This window comes from Cariama cristata, unplaced genomic scaffold (assembly GCF_000690535.1).
Source record: "Cariama cristata isolate BGI_N322 unplaced genomic scaffold, ASM69053v1 scaffold34315, whole genome shotgun sequence".
Classification (NCBI taxonomy): Eukaryota; Metazoa; Chordata; class Aves; order Cariamiformes; family Cariamidae; genus Cariama; species Cariama cristata.
The window spans coordinates 35,408-48,979 of NW_009619796.1; the positions used below are offsets into that span (position 1 = coordinate 35,408).

At 35.8% G+C, this 13,572-nt stretch overlaps 1 protein-coding gene across 1 annotated transcript in view; it reads left to right on the forward strand.

Moving 5' to 3' along the window:
• The window catches only part of MAP3K2 (mitogen-activated protein kinase kinase kinase 2), a 28,221-nt gene extending 15,921 nt beyond the window's left edge, over positions 1-12,300 (forward strand). Inside the window, exons 10-16 of the mRNA XM_009701392.1 lie at positions 1,471-1,566; positions 4,236-4,442; positions 5,189-5,337; positions 7,094-7,225; positions 8,564-8,693; positions 9,794-9,971; positions 11,799-12,300. Coding sequence (XP_009699694.1) covers positions 1,471-1,566; positions 4,236-4,442; positions 5,189-5,337; positions 7,094-7,225; positions 8,564-8,693; positions 9,794-9,971; positions 11,799-12,024 — 1,118 coding nt within the window. The 3' untranslated portion in view covers positions 12,025-12,300. The remainder of the gene's footprint in view (positions 1-1,470; positions 1,567-4,235; positions 4,443-5,188; positions 5,338-7,093; positions 7,226-8,563; positions 8,694-9,793; positions 9,972-11,798) is intronic.
• The last annotated feature ends 1,272 nt before the right edge of the window (positions 12,301-13,572 follow it).

The following is a 13,572-nucleotide window of genomic DNA, read 5'->3' on the forward strand; positions in this document are numbered from 1 at the left end:
CTAGTTCACCTTTGGTAATCTTAGTCTAGTTTACTTTTATTTGTTTATTATGGTTACTTTTTTAGTTAGATGATCTTGGAATATTTTTTCTGTTGTTTTTCTGTGGGATGCTCTGGTATTTTAACAATGGGATAGACAGCAATTATTAATTCCATATTCAATATTTATTCTCATGATTTGATGCATAACAAAACCAGAATAGTACATAGAGTCAGAAAAAATGTCCATCTGGCCTACTCTTTCCTCCTGCCACAAGCAGTACCAGGCTTCTATAAAGAAATGTGTAGTATTCCTTCCTCAGAATATATTCCTAGTCATGTATAGCTTAAGGGTTCTGCAAATGCAAGATGCTCTTCTGTGATTTGATGGATTTTTTTTTCCTTCCACAAATTTTTCCAGTCCCTGCTTCAATTTGTAAAAACTTTTTCAGAATCAACAGTATGTTGTGACAAGAAGCTGTGCAACTTACCGTGTTTTTTGAAGAAGTATGCCCTTTGTGATATTTTTAATAGACTTTATGCCTGCCTTTGAGCTGTTGCTTTTCTAGTCTATAGAGGCCTACATTCCTTATGGAATTTTGTATCTTTGATCATCTCTGTACTTCTAAATCTTTTCCAGTTTTACTAAATCCTTTGAAATAGAGTAGACCAAAACCTTTTCAGTACATCTTAATGATTTATAGCATTTAATTTGCTTCTTAGCCAATACAGAGTTCAGCTGCTGCTTTACTGGAACTCTCTATCACCAACCTTTAGACTAGCCTACAGTGAATTTCATCTGCCACTTTAACATCCAGTCACATAGACTCTTAATGGCTTTCTGTAGTTGGCTTTATTTCTCAAAATGATTTTGTCACCTCACTATTCATTGTTCTGTCCAGAGAATTCATGCATAATTAAACTTCATGAGTTGTAGCCCAGATTCCTGTGAAACTGTTGACCATTTACTCCCATCTTAAGTACTTATCTTCTAACCAATTCTTTATGCATAAGGGACTTTTCCCTTTATCTTATGAATACTTTTCTCCTTCAAGAATTTTTAAAAGAGGACCTATTGAATGTGTTTTAGTAATTCAAGCTGTGTTGACTCATTCACCAATTTTTCATATTTATGCATCTTTAAACTTTATTCTTTGCAATAGTTTCTGCCAATTTTCCTCTAGAAACTGTTTTTAAAACTGGAGTAATTAGGCATACTGCAGTCCTCTGACATTCTTTTAAGCAACAGGTTACAAACCACTTGAGCTATTGAATTCTTGATCCTTTGGAACTTTTGGCTGAATGTCCTTTTAGTTCTTATGACTTGTTAGATTTGTGGCTTTTGTTCTATAATCTTTTTTTCTCTGATGCTTCAACTTGAAGCATATCCTCTGATATATTCCCCCATGTTTAAGTTTATAATACCAAACTGATTCATTTCATATGCTTCTGTCACATTTTAAATTTTGAAATCTATCTTTTTATTTTCTAGTAGAGTATGATATCCCAATATTTGAGAAATTTGGAAAGGGGGGGACTTATCCACGAAGATACCATATTTCATATCATCAACAAGACTACAATGATGGTAAGTGTGAATACTGCAAGAATTCTACTTTATTAATCTGTTTTTCTCTTCTTAAAAAGTGAAGAAGAAAATTTAGATTGTAAAATCTTAATGAATGAAAATACTGAGGAAATTGAAAGCTTAACTTCTTTCCTCAAACTCACTTGCTAAACTTCTAATGATTGACAGAGCTGCTGAGCAGTCTTATCTCTGGTAAAGTTATGGATTACAGAATTCATGACTCATATGCACAGCTGTGAAAATGTTCTCTATCTTTAGCCATGCGCAAGTCATCCAGTGTAAGTTTTTGACCTTTGTGACCCTTTTCTGTCCAAAGTAGATATGTCAGTTAGTGTGTCATTTCTTGTTTTGCTTAAAAACAAACAAAAACAATAGCAGAGTTCCTATTAACAGTTTCTCAGATTAAAAGACTAAATGAAATTTACGTGATTTAAACCAAGAATTAACAATTAGCTGGTGAAGTCAATTGTTGGAATGCAAGACAGCACCTGCTGATGTGGCAACAAAACTGATTTAGACAGTAATCACATTGATGTAAATTTAACACGTTAAATTTCCAAAGGAAGGAAAGAGGAGCAGCTGAAGGATTGTCTGACTTGAGGGTGTGTCAAGCACTAGTAGAGAAATGTTAAGAAGACATATTTCTCCAAAGACCAGATAGTTTCCATGCTGCAAATGAATGAGCACAGCAATAAATTGAATTCTGTTACAGAAATCACATAAATACCAAATTGAAGGACTGCAAGGCAGCTGCGGTCCAGTCCCTTGCTCTCAGGCAAGATTAAAGAGGCAAAGATCTGTCACACTGACTTTAAGTAAACTCTTAATTGACAGAGAAGAGATACTCATCTTCTTTACGTAACTAACTCTGCAGATAGCTTATCTTATAACTTACCTTTCTCTGTCTTCTAAATCATTTTTCCTGCAAATGAAACTAGTAACTAGTTACTCCATTTTAACACAGTGAAAATTGGTCACTGCCCATATATAACACTACCTCACACACACATCTGTTTCTCACCTTGGTTTTCTTCTCTCAAGCCTTAAGCCTTACCTCAGACATTTTGCGAGTCTCTCTTCTTCCCCCCCCGGTCTCTTCTCCATTCTTGTCATGGCCAAAACTCGATAGACTACTCTAGCTGAGGCTTTTCTCATGGCCACTTTATATATAACAAACTCAGTAGGTAAGAGTCATGTTAATACATTCCAGAATGACACCTTACTTTTTTCCATAGTCACCGTACTGACTGCTGTTCAGTCTGTGGTCTATTATAGTTCCTATATCCTTTTTGACATGACTTTTAGCCAACCCATTGCTTTACACTTTGTGGTTTCTGCATTCGATTTATCTTTAAGTATGTATGTTACACTTCTTTACTGAATTGCATCTTGTTGATTTCTGAATCCTCTCCAACTTACTAATATAATTTTGAATTTTGATTTTTTTTTTTTAATCTTTAAGTGGACTTCCAGCCACACTTAACTTGATGTCATCTGAAATATTTCACTGTAGTATGTTCCATCATATACACATCATCAGTTAAAATAGCGTATGGAAGTGGACTGAAGGTAAACTGCTGTGAGTGTCCACTCAAGTCATCCTACTCTGATGAAAAGTCGCTGATAACTGCTCTGAATCTGTCTTGGGCATACTCTACATAGTAATTTGGTCTATGCAACATTTTACTAGTTAGCTTATGAGAATGTCCCAATGAAATGGGGAAATTGGATTAGCTACATGTGACAAACCAATTATGGCTGGTTTATCATCTTATTATCTTTTCAGTGGTTTATAAAACTGCTTAATAATATGTTTGCATATCTTTCTTGGAATTTAAATTGGCCAGATTAGTATATAAATCCAAGTCTACTTTTTCAGGGATATTTTATCTGCCTTCTTCAGTCCCCTGGGAACTCCTTCTCTAGTGCAATACCTAATGAATCAGACTCCTTCAGCTGTTTCAGAGTTCTGTAGTATGAAACTTCATCAAGCTATGCTGACCTAAAAATGTTCGTGTTATCTAAATATATTAACATGAATTGTGTTAGTCATCTGGTTGTAATTAACCTTTTTGAAGATCAATGCGTTTTGGTTTTTTTATTCTAATGCTGTAGCCATCTCTGAATTATGCATTGTTTGTGATTACTTTTTTTTTTATTTTTTTTTGTGGTCTTCCTGTTGATTCTATGTGTAGGTCTTTCTCTGCATTCAATTCTTCTTAGTTTACAGGATGAAGATGCCAGCCTGGGCACCACTGGAATGTAAACATATCTCTTACTCTCCTATTTATGAAAAATTTGCTATTTATACCTTAATAGAGCAATAAAAGTAGAGGCAGGGCATTTTCCTCTTTCCTCTCACAGCCCCTCCAGGTTTCTGAAGCACGTCAATTACACTTCAGAACAGTTCCAGAATTAGGTCCCAATTTCAGTCACTTAAATGTAAACCGGGTTTTGATTCAGTCTAATCCTTACATACATCTGTGGTGAATGTTTGTTTTCTTCTAGGTGGAAAGTTAAACCAGGAAATTTCATGATCATTACATCATATCATACGCTGTGGAAGATTTGAACTACATTATGTGAGATTCATAAAGTATTTGCATACACACATTGCATAGCAGTATTTTTTGTAGTGTAACATTAGTATTCTTTATATATCATTGAAGGTCGTAAAACTTTTCCAAGAGCCAGAAGGACTCAGGGGAACAGCTTCCGATCACCAGTTAGTTTCAGTCCCACTGATCACTCACTGAGTACCAGTAGTGGAAGCAGCGTCTTTACGCCGGAATATGAAGATAACCGAATGAGGAGGAGGGGAAGTGATATAGACAATCCTACTTTGTCAGTTATGGACATCAGCCCACCCAGTCGCTGTAAGTTAAGGCACTTTGTGAACTCCACTGTAAAACACTTACCTTTCGAGTATAGCATGTCAAAACTAAGCATGTCATCAAAATACATGCAGTTGAATAATATGTTTTTATCTCTCTAATAGGAAAAAGTCAAGACAGTATGCTTACCAGTTTTTTCATTGCTTACTGTGCCAACCTTAATGTAGATTTTCACATGGAATTTGCATCTGCGATAGCAAAACACTGTAAAAATATTTTTTGATGATTTGTTAGACTCTTGAGGACCCGAGAAGGGTTATGTAGGTTGCAGTTACTATTTATTTTTGCAGATGTCAGTCAAGTTTTCTGATAAATTGTAGACCTCAGGTGGTACTGTTTTATATCTGTGGTGGCATTTCAGGAGCAAATATACTTTCTGATGACTTCAGTAGCTGGTACATTTTAATCATGCCTTGATTTAAAAAAAAAAAGTTACTAATTTTGTTTAACATGCTCTTTTCTGTTTTTCAGATTAGCTGTTGCTAGTTATTTTAAGTATGTCTATCTCTACCAGAAATTATTTTGTGAACAAATTTAAGTAGCTCACGTTTTCCATCTTACAGGAAGTTTCATTGATCTTTGTAACTTATATGGGGAGGTTTAGGACGCATAGTCTCTGTTATTGAAAGACATGGTCTTTTAAAAAAATATTTTCTGTGTATTCCAGTTTTTCTCGATCAGCTGAATAACAGGCTCATTTGAAAACCAAAACATACTTATATTTTCAGCACCACGAGCTCCAACTAACTGGAGACTTGGTAAACTGCTGGGTCAAGGTGCATTTGGCAGAGTATATCTGTGTTATGATGCTGATACCGGAAGAGAACTGGCTGTTAAACAAGTTCAGTTTGATCCTGATAGTCCAGAAACCAGCAAGGTAAGTGATACCAGAGAGTTCGTAAAGGGCTTTTGCTGAAGTGCTGTATTCCAGACTAGACTGCTGTTCTTTTCCTTCAACAGGATGATGTTTGAAACATGTTGTGTTTTCGTGTCCTTGTTAGGAATTCTGTTTTGTTAGTACCTCAGCGAATTAGTTTGGTTACCTGATTTTTATGTTGTATTACATTTCTTAATTTTCAGACATCCTTATGCAGTGAACATACATAACTTAATTTGGTGCGGTCTCAGTCTCTAAAATTAAACAATCCATTATGAAGTGTGCTCTGAAATAGATTATTATTTATACTTGTAGGAATTGGAACAAGTTGCATTTATAAACAGAAAAATCTGTACTAATTTAAGTGTTCCTGAAAATACATTCTTGAGGATATTTTGTTTGGCTATGAAGACAGTTTGAGATTCTTATCTTTTTTTTATCTTTTGGGGGGATTTGTGTTGGTTTTGTTTCTAAAACTTTGGGCATCAGGGCTAACTACTGTTACTTGCCATATTTCTTCCTGAAGAGCAAACATTTCATTGTTGGTTTATTCTCTCTCTAAAGTTGAACTTGTCCTTCTTTAAATACGGGACACTTGAGGAGAAAAACTACTTAGAAGTAGCACCGATCTTTTATTTCTTTTTTTCCCCAAACCGTACTTGCTGCTTTTTACAGAATGGAAAAAGAATTATTGCTTTTCCTGCATTAGGACTGCGTTCTGCACTGTGGGGAGCAAGGCCAGGGAAACAACGGGTGTAAGAATGATGGCAGAATTGGGTGGCTACCAGTTATAGTTGCTGCTATTAGTGATGAAGGATCAAGGGAAAAAGCCAAGAACCATTTGTGCTGTAGATTTCTAGCATAGTTGGTTTTGCTCCTTCTTTAAAATGTAACAGAACAACTGATTATGCTTTGGAAGTGTTAAATATAAAATACTGTATTCTCTCCTGTACCAAGAGTTTTCTGACCTCACTTACCATAGCATTTTGTAATGTGTCACTCTGTGTCAAAAAATTTGTTTTCTTTCTAACCTCAGAAGTGTGAGGGTATCAGTAATAGTCTGTGATGGATAAAAAGTAAGTTTTTATGAAAGACTTCTAGATGAAATTTGGAATCCAGTCAAGTTTGAATATGTGGGTTAGTATTTTCCAGCATCTTACTGTACAGTGTGTTTCAAAATGTCTTCCTGTTTGCAAAATTTTTAGTGTTTCAGATAGGTCTAGAGAAAACACCATATCTGTTTATGTTTTTCTTTGTTGTATTTCATTATTACAATATTAAGTGGTCCTCAAAGCCATTTTTAAAATATAGTCTGTCATCCTGGAAAAGTTAAGAATTAATGCTAATTATTCCACTACAAAGATTTAAAGGTTGGGTGGTTTTTTTATATTAACCCAGTTGGAGGCTTGTGACATGTTGCGTAATGATCATTGACTTCATACACATATTGATATCTGCTATGCTCTGAAACAAACATAACTTCAAAATAGCAGAAACAATGAAATAACAGCAAAATCATCCCAAAGTCAATTTATAGAAAAGCCATAGATTATTTTTTTCTACTTCCCTCAATCTAATGGTGATATTTTCTTGTTATAAAATGTATAATCTCTACATAAGCTACAAGGATATTTTGTTAGTTAGTTTGCATAACCCTTCAATATGTACATACTGTCCTGCTTTTAAAAAATCCAAATCCAAAACATTATTATTACTACATCAAGCATGGTAAATCTTGTCTGTTTTTTCCGGTTAGGAAGTAAATGCACTTGAATGTGAGATTCAGTTGCTGAAAAATCTGCTGCATGAAAGAATTGTTCAGTATTATGGCTTCTTGAGAGATCCACCGGAAAGAACACTCTCTATATTCATGGAATATATGCCTGGGGTAAGCAAGAGAGCCAGTCCACTTCAACTGTTGTTTCCATGCAATGTGACAAGCACCCAATTAGATAGCTTTTGCAGAAGTGGACACAGATATTAAGGAAGTGTCCAAGTTAAAAGCAGTAGCCAAAGATGGTTACTGACAAGTGCTTACAGGAGCCTATCTTCTTCATTGCTTGTTTGGGTTTTCAGAATTACAGTGGTTTGTACAAATGTTTGAATTGCCTGGCTATGTCTTTGAAAAGACAATATTATCATTATTAAACTCTTGAATCTTCCTGAATTTTAACGTTTCTTTTTGTTGTGCTGTTGTGTAGTCACCGTCTCAACTGCTCAATTATTTTGGGAAAACAAAAAGTAGCTGAGATGGGTGTGGGAATAAAGTGCATACAGAAAATAATCTTGGTGCTTGTTTTCTGTGTGGCACTTGGGTAGATGCTGAATTGTTCTCCTACTCCTACTGCTCTATTAAGAAATATTATAAGGTCAGAAAACTGTAGATTTTCATTTTCTCACCAAGTGGGGTCAGCACAGCTAAATAAAATATGCTCGTATAAAACCATAGTATTTCTGAATAGTTACAGGATTCTACTTTACTATGAGAAGAAAAGCAGTGTGGGGGGGTTTTTGGTGGTAGTGGTTTTCTGGTTTGTTTGGGTTTGTTTTGGTTTTTGTTTTTTTTTGTTTTTTATGTGAGTTCTCAGATTTATTTTGGGAGGCTTGTTTAATGTTTCTGAGATTTGGAGGACAGTGTCACAGAAGTAATCTTAGCAGTTTGTAACTCTGTGTGACAAAGCCAGGTTATACAGAAATAGTTACAAACCCATGAATTTTTGATTTAATGTCATTTTAAGCCAAGACTTGCTTACCTTTTAATTTTTACATAAAGCACCATCCTCCAGCATGTGGTGTTTTTTTTTCTTGACAATATTTTTTTTTCCCCTGAATATAAACTAACCACACTAAGCAGCATATGTTTTGTCCAACTTGAGTATCACCATTTAACCATCAAAAAAGTTGAGATTGGTGTTCCAGTAAAAATACTGCTGCTGTCTTTTTCTGTGCATCACATTGGAACTATTCAGCTGCCTGACAGTTTTAAAGTTAACAGCTTAACATTTCAATATATGACTTCTCTGTCCAGCCTCTTTTTTTGTCAAAGTTTGTATTTTTCTTAGCAGAGGTAAAACTCTATCTGTGCTTTTAAATTGATCTAGAAGAAGTATTGCAACTTTAAATGTCTACATTTCAGGCATAAATTTCATTGAAGTTCAACTATATTATTAGCCCACTTGTGATTCCAGAAATGTTAAGAGTGTTTTGTACTTCTTGTTTGCCATAGGGTTCCATCAAAGACCAACTGAAATCATATGGAGCACTTACAGAGAATGTGACTCGTAAATATACACGGCAGATTTTGGAAGGAGTTCACTATTTGCACAGTAATATGATTGTCCATCGAGATATTAAAGGTAACGATAGTTCTGTGCACAGGTCAGCGCTTTTTACTACAAATTCTTTTCTAGTCTTGTGTGAAGTGCTAAAATGTAATTGTTTGAAATGCCAAAATATTGACTGAAAATCAGTGAAATTGCTTTCCATCATTTATTCCTGTCACTGTTGTAACCTAAGCAGGAAAAAATAAGCATCTTTGATGTTTTAGCAGACTTCAGAAAACGTTTGCGTAGTCTCTGTCTTAAACAATCATGATAAATTTCTTTCTGGTTTTATCTTAGCATTAATAGCTTTGAATATATCAAAGGATGATGTCATTGTAAATACACAGAATGTGCAGAGGAAAGCATCATGACTCAAAAGTTTATTTTTATAGAGTTATGTTTCTGTCAGTTACATAGAAATTATCCAGCACTTCACTAGTACAAGAAATGACTGGCAGAGTTGACTTCCCTGATCAAATGACTCGGACTTCTTCCATTTTACTGCCAGGAAACCTGAGGGAACAGACATATTTACTTTTTGCAGATAGATATAGGTGACTTGCAAGGGCTACATAAGCCAGTTATGAACATGTAGGAAGATATTGATGTGCAAAATGGGTGTGTTGAACACAACACTGTTGTATTCCCTAAAACTTTTACAATTTTCCTATTGCTTTGTATCAGTAGCGTTTTGTTCCAAAAAAGGTTGAGATATCACAGTCAATTTGTACATGCTTATGGCTTATGCAGACAAGCGTTTCGAACAAATCTGTAACACAGTTTGAGATTGTGCTTTCATATAGTAAGAAGACATTTTCAGATGTGTGGAAACTTCTGTCCCATTTCTTTTTATTTCTCTTGTATGGGACTTTCCTTATTTTGTCAGCAAGGCTTTACAAAAGTGACTGGGACTTCCTGGAAAAGGCCTAGGATGCAATCCAATGTGTACAATTCATTATTTTCTGAACCTCAGAATAAAGGAATAGGAATGAGCAGAGAAAATAAATTCTCTGGCTTGAAATACTAGGCTGATCTTGCATTGTACCACCAAATCCAAACTTTCATTACCGTTTTCCACGCCAAAATGTTAACAGGCCTTTCATTAATGTAGCACTGTGTTCCCTTCCTTCCAGGGGCAAATATTCTGCGAGATTCAGCAGGTAATGTGAAGCTTGGTGACTTTGGTGCCAGCAAACGACTGCAGACGATATGTCTCTCTGGTACAGGAATGAAGTCTGTCACAGGAACTCCATACTGGATGAGTCCAGAAGTTATTAGTGGAGAAGGGTACGGCAGAAAAGCAGATATCTGGTATGTTAAAAAAAGCATCTCTACTGAAAGGTGTCATGTCAGAATGGGCTCTTTGAAAAAGAGTGTAAGTGTTCGTTGTCTGAAGTTGGAGTATTTCATTCTGGGGTTTAAGCCAAAGAAGGTGGCAAGTGGGAGCACTGACAGTCATATTTGGAGACTGTAACACTGAAACCTGGGAATTTTTCATTTGTCAATTCCTCAGCCCACTGATTTAGGAATTGTAAGAGAATCCTTTGAACTGACCTTGCATGAAGTTAGGATTACCAGATTGTTTGTAAATCCTGGAGAGGTACTGGGTGAAAGCAACATGTGAAGCTTTGAATCATCAGTTAGGTCAATGTCTTGTAATGAAACTTTATTGCTGAAATACCTTTGATGAAAGGCAGAAAATGAAGTGCTGGTCCTTTAAAAGATGAGCACATAAGAATTAATTAGCCATATTTAAATGGGAAGTATCAAAAATAATTTGGTTTAAGTTGTTATTAAATATTTAGGAATTAAGAGGGATACGTAAATTTTAAAAATGAATATTTGTGATACATTGTGTAATATGACATAGTCCAACACAGCGCCAGCCCAATGGACAGATGATTTTAGTAATTAGACTCCTTGCACTGCAGGTGATCTCCAAACACACAGAATAATAGGTAGGCAAAAGTAGACATGCAAGAGTAGTGACATTATGTGTATTTAAAACGGAACCACATTATATCCAACCAATGGCAATACTTTTAATGTCAGGGAAATTAATTTAGCCTGCTTCAGATCACTTAGTAATTATTCTGCTATACTTGAATAATAGAACAGCCTTATAGATTTCAGGCAGTTGAGTTGTTCAACTTTGAAGTATTTGTACCAAGGCTAATAACATGTTTTTTGATGGAGAAAATCCTGGTTAAAAGTAAGAAAAAATACTGAAGTCTGACTTCTGTCAGTCAGTAAATCCTTATTGTGGAAAGAAATGTACCTCTGTCTAACCATAAAACTTCTTGCAAGCATCTTGAAAAACCATAAAACTTCCTGAAAATTGGGGCATTATGCCAGCCTATCCATTTTGCAATATCATTTGCTTGTTACTGGAAGAGGCTGATCTTTCAGGACTGACGGAACTAAGTTTTTCTGGCCACATGCATGTCCCTGTGCCTTCCTAAATTCTTTAAACATAAGCTTTTTATACAAAGATTGTTCAGGATCTTAAAATTTTGTTTGGCAATCTAAGTATGTTTTTAGTATCCTTAACTAAAAGAGGAAGATAACACTAAAGCGTGGTTTTAAACTTTTCAACTGCCATGTTATGTTTATTGGTGATAACTTATGCATTTCTAATGAGCTAGCAATATATGGAGTATACTCAGAGCATTCCTGTTGCTTTGCATTTCCATTAGGCCGTAATGAGCAAGACAGCTTTCAAGTGCATTCAAATCCTGCAAGTGTCTGAAGAGCTGGGGTACAAGGGTTGTGCGGCGCTCATGGCCTCTATCAGCCTGCTGAGCACTGAATAGTGGCACTGCCATGATGCAGTTGGTACTGCCTAGATAAATATCTAACTATCTTTTCACATCTAACGATCTCTTCACTGAGGTAGTAGCTTTTGGCCCAGTGAAATAATGAAGTGAAGATATAGGTAATGATTTGTCTAACTTTGAGATAAAGCGTACAGCTGTACATGCCATTTTTTTAAACACCTGTTTTCCACTGAAGTTGCTCTGTAGAGTTAAGAGGACACTACTTATTTGTGATATTTTAGTCGCGCTCTGCTATTTTTTGTTTTCCTAGAAGGGCATGACTGTCTTATAACCTGCTGTTTCACTTCTGCCTCTGTTTCAGGAGCGTAGGTTGTACAGTGGTAGAAATGCTCACTGAGAAGCCCCCGTGGGCAGAGTTCGAAGCAATGGCTGCCATCTTTAAAATTGCCACTCAGCCAACCAACCCTCAGCTACCACCTCATGTCTCCGACCATGCTCGGGATTTCTTGAAACGGATTTTTATCGAGGCCAAGCTGCGACCATTTGCAGATGAACTGCTAAGACACACGTTTGCACACTATCACTAACAGCCTGCCTCAACTCAGCTTGCATCTACTGCATTTATTTTCTATTTGACTGCACTTTTATTTTTATTTTTTACAGAAAAAAGGAGCAAAAAGACAAGAGAGAGAATATTCTCTTGAATCTTTGTTTCACTTAGATTGTAAACAATCTAAATTTTGTATCTAAAATGAGAATCTTCTCTCCCCCGCTCCCACCAGGACTAGAACTTTTTGTTTCTATGATGTACTGATGTGGTTCATGTAGATAAAGCACTTTAGTACATATTTGTTCCTTATTTAAAGGGGAAAAAAAAAAAAAAAGACAAATGCTTGGACAGTCAGGAACTGTGTGACTTTTTCTGACACCGCTGACTGACTCAGGGTGCAAGGAAAAATAGACATGCAGCTAAAGGACAAGAAGGTTACTTCTCTGATTCTTCTTTATATTGTAGGTACTTGCGGCAGAGAGTTCTAAGTTCTTACTGTATTTTAGCCGTTTCTGGATTTTACAGTTTAAGCTGGAACATGCATTTCTGGGAATTGGTGATAAAGCTGGAAGAACTTGGAACTCTTTGTACAGCAGCGTGTCTAACTGGTACTTCTATGTGACCAAAAGAAAATAACAAAAAAGAACTCGACACTGATGTACTAGTTAGAGGTTTTGGTGTAGAACTATTGTATTATCTTAATAGGAAAATAATTACAGGTAAACAGATTATGGACCCAGACTCCTAGGAGCTACTATACTGCAGGGGGAAAATTTCCATAATAGGCAAGGGTCAGCTGTTGGATGTAAATAGTTAGGAGAATGCCTCCTGCTGTATCTGCCAAAGAGATCCTCTGTTACATAAGCTTGGAGGGAGACAGTTATCTTAGATAAGAAAAAATAGTGATGTTGAGAATCAGTTTTCCTCCACAGTCCCATGAATGGCTGGAGGGGAAGGGGAGTGACTAATCCTCGTGCAGTATATGAGTTACTTGATTCAGAATGAGCTATAAGAAATGTTTTCAAAGCTGTTGAGAGGCGCTAGGATGGAATGTATGTCAACATCAAGTGCCTGAATAATACAAAATTCTTCCCATTATGCACTAAAAAAATTGTTATAGTAACAAAGTTCATCTTTGGATGTGTTGAAAGTTCCTGAAATAAACACCTTTTAACACCAGGAATAAGTCACTGAGAAAGATAAGACTCCAGTTATATTTCTAATAAGGTAGCGATGATGAATCCACATGAACAAGGAGGCACAGCACAAAAGATTGTATGAAAAATAGGCCAAAAGGGCAAAGAGAGCCAGCAATTAAATAACATGAGCATGATTACTCCAGCCTGATAATCCAGTTGATTGGTGTTTGTCAAATTTCCAGCTGTCATAAAATGTATGTTAATCACTTTCCCATTTCTGAAAAACTCCAATAAAAGAACAAAAGTAAAACTCTGAAATACTGCTTCTCAACTGAGAAGTCCAGGTACTGATCAGGTTTAGTGAATAACTGACTTTTCACAACAGAAAAGTCAAACTCTCATATTTTTGTAGAAGAACACAACATACATAATTTAAAAGGGCATTT